At 54.8% G+C, this 6,746-nt stretch overlaps 1 protein-coding gene across 1 annotated transcript in view; it reads right to left on the bottom strand.

Annotated features, from left to right (window-relative positions):
• SPAG8 (sperm associated antigen 8) overlaps positions 1-6,191 on the bottom strand; it is a 12,266-nt gene extending 6,075 nt beyond the window's left edge. Inside the window, exons 1-2 of the mRNA XM_026658208.2 lie at positions 6,151-6,191; positions 1,292-1,622 (exon numbers count right to left, since the gene is read on the bottom strand). Of these exons, the coding sequence (XP_026513993.2) occupies positions 1,292-1,622; positions 6,151-6,191 (372 nt within the window). The remainder of the gene's footprint in view (positions 1-1,291; positions 1,623-6,150) is intronic.
• Positions 6,192-6,746: the final 555 nt, after the last annotated feature.

The following is a 6,746-nucleotide window of genomic DNA, read 5'->3' as shown; positions in this document are numbered from 1 at the left end:
GCCGTGCAGGGGGTCGGACCGGTCCTAGGGCCTGTGCCGTGCAGGGGTTGGACTGGATGATCACACTGGTCCCTTCCAGCCTTGGAGACTAGGATTTATGATGGAAAACTGGCATCAGGGTATTGGACCCTCCCACCCTGGAACTCAATTCACTGAGCCACGACTGGCCTGGAGAGTCGGACAAGTGTTGCCATAGCATGAAAGAGACAGATCCTTTGAGCCTCTGAACAGAAAGGCCCAATCCCCACACACCCTGTGGCTCTTTATCCTGGCAGGTACTGGGGCTATTGGGAGGATAGGACCCCCCAGGGAACCCCATCCTGGCCGGTGCTGAGTGTACAGGGTTGGGAGAGCCCTGTCCGGGGGGGGCGCTGACGCTGACATTTCAATAATGAATGAGATGTTAGGTCGGGTGGAGATCGGCCATGTGGGCCAAATGCAGACAAGCAGCTTAGGTTGGCCGGGGAAGCCAGGGCGAGGAGAATGACCTGGGTAGCAGCATTGCGAAGGGATCCGAGTGGGGCAGGGCTGCATTGTCAAGGCCAGAGAGAGGGATGCGAGGCGCTGGGATCCCCGAGGAGAGTTTTCACTGTGTGGGTGGACAGGAAAGACTGGGTCTTCCAGACATGATGCAGAAAGAATCAGCAAGATGCAGACCTAGCCTGGGTGTGAGGACCTAGAGAAGTGCCCGAGTGGAAGATGAGGCGAGGTTACGGCCCTGGGCAGCAGGCAGGATGGTGGGTCATACCAAACTCTGCCTGGGGGCGGGGTGTCTGATATATGTGACCTCCCACCAGGAATGGCTCCAGTACAGCCACTGGCACCATTCAGCATAAGACACTGCCATAGGACTCCATAGCACCCCCACTGCTCACAGGGATGGTGAAGCAGCCATGAAACTGACCAGAGTCTCGTTAGTTCCTTGCTGCTGCTGCTTGGGAAGCCCAGAGCAGCAGCAGCAGCGGCAGGGGCCTACAGACTCAGGCAGACGCTAGGCATTGGTCTGATCTGGTACAGTGAGGGGTGGGTACCAGGCTAGATGGGCCCTGATGCGGAATGCGGGGGGGGGGGGGAGAGAGGGGCCACACGGGGCCATGGGCCTGGTGCAGGGGGCGGGGCGGGGGGATAGCGGCCTCCCTGGGCCATGGGCAGGGTGGGGTGATGCCAGGCTGATGGCCACGGGGCAGTGATGTAGGGACATCACCATGCTTTGCATCAATGTGGCATTGTCTGTGCTGCTGTGTGAATACCAGCAGGCAGCCGCTTTGCTGCAAACAGATGTGGGAATCACCTCTTCCTGCCAGTTATGGACTAGGCATTTCCCTCGGGACACAAGCCTCGGTTGCTCCTCAGGCATCTCAGCCTTGCTGGGCAGCATCTCGACCATGCAGGGCAGCAGCTCTCCAAGGCTGCCCCCCGGCTCTCCATGGCAGGGTGGCATCTCAACCAGACAGGGCTCCATCTCAGCGTTGCTGGGTGGCATTTCTCCAGGCATCTCTGCCATGCAAGGCGATAGCTCTCTGTGGCAGGGCGGCATCTCAGCCACACTGAACGGCGTCTCTCCGTTGCTCCCTGGCAGCTCTCCCTGGCTGTGCAGCAAGGCTTGCTCTGTAAGAGCTGACCTGTTTGTAGGAGGAAGGAGAAAGCGCTGTCATTACACTATGGTCACAGCGCAATGGGCTCACAATCGACGTCTGCTCTCCACAGCAAACGCCGATTCACCCTTGGCCCAACCCAGAGAGCCAGCAAGACCAGGGCCTAGGTGCACCTTGATGCAGAGGTCCATGGGGCTCTACCTATGCAGCCCTGCCCCATGGCCCTCCCCTCTCCCCCTGGTCCCGCCATTCTCAGACCAGTGCTGGTGGCAGGGATTCCATTCTCCCCCACAATGAGGCAGGAGCTGCAGCAGGGCCCCTCTCCCTTCAGGAGCACCAGGGTTTCCTGTTCCCTCCTGGAGAGGTACGGTGTGAGGAAATTGGAATTTTCTGTAATATTTTTGAGAATCCTGTGTGCCTCAGTTTCCCCTGTGTGCTGCATTGTTGCCAAGTGGGTGGAAAAGGGCTGTTTGCTCTAGGGTGGGCTAAGAGAGACAGGTGTGTGTGTCATCGAACTGTGTGGGCCTTGGTCCCCACATCAGTAGAGCATTTGAGAAAACAATGGCAACTCCAGTCACCCAGACATTGACTCCCTGTGGCCAAGACCCCAGAGGGATCGGGATTTCCCACCTCTCAGCAGGGAGGCTGAGCACCATTCCCCAGCTGGAGAACAAAGGACTGGGAGGTGGGAGATCAGAGCTGGCAGCTGGGAGGAGTCCAGTTCTCACCTGGAGTCTGACCTACAAGATCAGATGGTGAGACAGACAGAGCTTGACCCAAGTGCAGGAGTGCAAGTAGGGCAGGACCCTCCAGTATGCAGTACCGGCAAGAGATTTTAGTGGGTACAGGGTACCGGAAAGACTTGGAGCTAGCCCCCCCACCACCACCCTCAGGCTGCATGCTGCTCCTTAAAGGAGCAGAACGCTGTTAGGGAGGGCATTCATTCTTTAACTGGCTTTAACAGCACAATACATATGCTAACAAACTTAAACAAAGGCTTTGTTTAAGTTTGTTAGCATATGTATTGTGCTGTTAAGTTGGTCAGGAGTCCTCAAGAGGGGAGAGTGGGGAGATGGAAGGTGTTTAAACAGTGTTTTTGATTCTGTTTCTCCCCATTGGTCTGAATTATCCATGACGTCCATACTGCATCACATCAAGTCCAGATCATTAGAGGAATGCCTCTGCTTGCACTGACCAGAGGATGTTTGGATTCTGATGTCAGCCCAGTTCTGCAGCCTGACGGGAATCAGGTGTTGACCCCAGCGTACAAAGAATTCTTCTTTGCAGACAAACTAGTCTAACATGCATTTTGTTAATTAGAACTGGAGCAGCAAAACAAAGAAAACAAATGCTTCATTTTCCAGCTTTGTGGGTGAGAGAACTAGAAGTGAAGATTATAATGCCGGACACTGAGGGCCTTAAACCAGCTGCCTCAGGAATCTGCCAAGAACTTTGCTGACAATATGTTCCTCATCTTAGCAACAGCGCTAAGAGTTATCACATGTCTGCCAACTTTTATTCGAATGAAGCTCCTTCTGATCTGACAGCTCAGGCATCAGTTTTGTCCAGAACAATTTACAAACTTGGAACCTAATCCTGTAAACCCTTTGTGACGTTGTGCAGTCTACATGGTTTTATAAAAATATAATAATAAGTCAATATAATGTAACTGGGATAGATTTAGAGAAAATAGGGTAATAAGTGATATAATGTAACTGGGATATGCTTCATCCAAAAGGTCTCTTGTAAGGTATCATTACAAAGTGCATAATCTACTGAGTATGATCATCTGATTTGTATAAATGTACCACTCTTGTATCTAAAACTAGAAATATAAAATGTAACTCTGAGGGCCTATTGTAATTATGTAAAGTGTGGGCCATTAATGATGGTTTGGAATCTTGATGACTCCCATTGTCTGCAGATGGCTGTTTACCTGTGAGTCTCCCTGTATATGTGTGTGCTGGCAAGTGAGTAATGAAGTCTTGCAGTGACATGTGATCATGTCACCTGAACTGGAATCCATCTTTAACCTGGTGCTTTTCCAGTGAGGGGGGGGGGTGGAAACCCAGGGAGACAAAGGGTTCCCGCCTTATGCAAAAGATATATAAAGGGGTGGAACAGAAGAGGGAAGGAGAGAGGAGCCATCATGGAGAAGCCCCTAGATAACACCTAAGCTGGAACAAAAGCTGTACAAGGGGAAAGAATTGTGCCCAGGCCTGGAAGGTGTCCAGTCTGAGAAAAACTTACTGAAGCATCTCTGAGGGTGAGATTATCTGTATTTAGTTTGATTAGGCATAGATTTGCGCATTTTATTTTATTTTGCTTGTGACTTACTTTGTTCTGTCTGTTACTACTTTGAACCACTTAAATCCTACTGTCTGTATTTAATAAAATCACTTTTTATTTAGTAATTTACTCAGAGTATGTATTAATACCTGGGGGAGCAAACAGCTGTGCATATCTCTCTATCAGTGTTATAGAGGGCGAACAATTTATGAGTTTGCCCTGCATAAGCTTTATGCAGGGTAAAACGGATTTATCTGGGTTTAGACCCCATTGGGAGTTGGGCATCTGAGTGCTAAAGACAAGCACACTCCTGTGAGCTGTTTTTGGGTAAACTCGCAGCTTTGGGACAAGTAATTCAGACCCTGGGTCTGTGTTGAAGTGGACTGGAGTGTCTAATTCAGCAAGACGGGGTGCTGGAGTCCTGAGCTGGCAGGGAAAACAGAAGCAGGGGTAGTCTTGGCACATCGGGTGGCAGCTCCCAGGGGGGTTTCTGTGATCCAACCCGTCACACCCTTAATCATTTGATCAATCCCATTGAAGACAATGAGACTATTTGCATGACTATGGACCACTTTTGTGGGCTGGTAAGAGTTTCAGGAGTCTGTTCCTGTAAAGGAAGTTGAATCCCCCATTGAAATACAATGGTAGGTACAATAGTTAATTAAGGATACAGTTCTACTTAAAATTTGTCTTTTAATAAGTCATACATATGCTGAAATGGCTCCTCACCCAACTCCCATATTCCACATAAACAGACTGAATACTACATATGAGGGGGGAAGTGAGTAGTTAAGCACGTTGATGTTTGTATATACAAAGGGGGTGCTGGAGGGGACGGGGAGAGCATGGGGGCCCTGGGCTGGGGCAGGGAGGAGTCACATGGAGGGTCACGTAGGGAGGTCACATCCCCCCCCCCCCCTTATGTCCCTCCCATGAGTACAGTACCGGCAAGAAATGATTTCTACTTGCACAACTGCCCATGGAGTTCCCTACAGCGCAGCTGGGCGCTGGGCTGGCCAGACTGGACGATGCTCTAACCATCAGTTCTCTGGGCTACCCTAAGGGCTCCCTGTGCTGTGTCCAGGTGACTGACAGACCCGACTGTTCTGGCAGCGCCGTGTGAGTGTCACTGCAGATGCTGGGCGAGGTGCATTAATCCCTGCGGAGTGGACAGGTCTCCATCCGGGTCAGTCTCAGTGGGACTTGCTGAACAGAGCTCATGGGGTGAAGCAGGGGGCTGCAGGCCCAGAGGTCCAGTCTCAGGAGGTGGTGAAGCTGCGTGGCTGACCCTGGAGGAAGAGTGAGACCCCCAGGGGTCTGGCCCACTGACGGGCTCCTCCTAGAGACTGTTCCAAAGCTGGTGACACAGTTCCAGTCTTGTGGGTCTGTGACACGGGGTAGCAGCAAGGAGGTCCCCCAGCATTCACAACCCAGCTTCTGAGATATCTGCTTTGATAGGAGCCATGCCCTCGGTGCTATTCCCCACCTGGTATATACAGATCCTTCTGCTGCGGTGGGGCTGGCAGGGCATCTAACACTCCACTGAGATGCCTAGGGAACTTCCCCCTCTCACAGCAATCATCTCAGACTCAGGCAGGCAGGGCTGTATCGGTTCCTCCAGCCCCAGCTCCCCCCCTCAGAGAGATCAGCTCAGACTCAGGCAGCGTCGCTGCAACGCTCACCCGGGGTCAGTTTCAAGCTTTACTTTATGGCTGCAAGAGCCAGAAACTTCCCTTCTTTAAATGAAAGCTGAAGTTGTGCTGTGGTGGCCGGGCCCCTGAGGCTCGATCCAGCCCGGCTCATGCCCCATCTCCAGATACTCCGGACACCCTGACCCTAAATCCCACACATGCCCTAGGTCCGGCCCCTCTCGTGCTCTGTGCCCCACACCAGGCCCCGCACCCCATGTGCCTAGGTCCCCACACCAAGCCAGGCCCCCACGTGCCCAGTGCCCCACACCAGGCCCCGCCCCCAGTGCCCCACACCAGGCCCCACACCCCATGTGCCCAGGTCCCCACACCAAGCCCCGCCCCCACATGCCCCATTCCCCACACCAGGCCCTGCCCCCCATGTGCCCAGGTCCCCACACCAAGCCACACCCCTACATGCCCAGTGCCCCACACCGGGCCACGCCCCCTATTCCCCACGTGACCGGTGCCCCACACCAGGCCACGCCCCCTCTCCCCCCCCCGCCCGCAGCGTTACCTTGACCCACTTGCACTCTGACCCCACCCATGACCCCGTTGCCCGGGCACCGCCCCCTCACCCCTGCGGGGTCCCGTCCTCGCGCGGCCGCTCTCGCTCCATCGCGGGTCTGCCAATCACTTCTGCGCCTGCGCAATCCGCCTTGCTGTCTCCATGGAGACAGTAAACACCGTGAGGGCAAGCCTTCGGAGGGCGCATGCGCTCATGGGCCCCACCGGCCCTGTCGCCTAAGCGACGGAACGCCACCCGCCCATTGGCTGAACGGAACCCGTGACATCTAAGAAGCACCTCCCATTGGGCGGCTGCCGGGCGAGCGTCTAACTCCAGCACTGCCCCCTCCCCTCGCGTGGGCCCGGCGGGCGGGGCTCCAGCGACCCCGCCTCCCTCGGCCCCGGGTTGCCCAGGGCCCCGCCCCCTGCTGCAAAGAGCCGTCTGGGAGCAGCCAGGGTGGGCGGGGCTGATGGGCGGGGTCAGGTGGGAAGGGGCGGGGACTAGTGGACGGGGCATGCGGGAAGGGGCGGGGTCAATGAGCAGGTTCAGCAGGAAGGGGCGTGGCCAAGCAGGGGCTGTCTTTGGGCCAGGGTCGGGGAGACCAGTCCATTCCCCTGTTAACTCTGAACCCTACTGATGGCTCTGTGACAATATCCCTGCCCAGTT

Source organism: Terrapene carolina, unplaced genomic scaffold, assembly GCF_002925995.2.
Source record: "Terrapene carolina triunguis isolate 2854851 unplaced genomic scaffold, T_m_triunguis-2.0 Scaffold408, whole genome shotgun sequence".
In the NCBI taxonomy this organism is placed as follows: Eukaryota; Metazoa; Chordata; order Testudines; family Emydidae; genus Terrapene; species Terrapene triunguis.
This window is presented reverse-complemented; position numbering and strand designations above follow the sequence as displayed.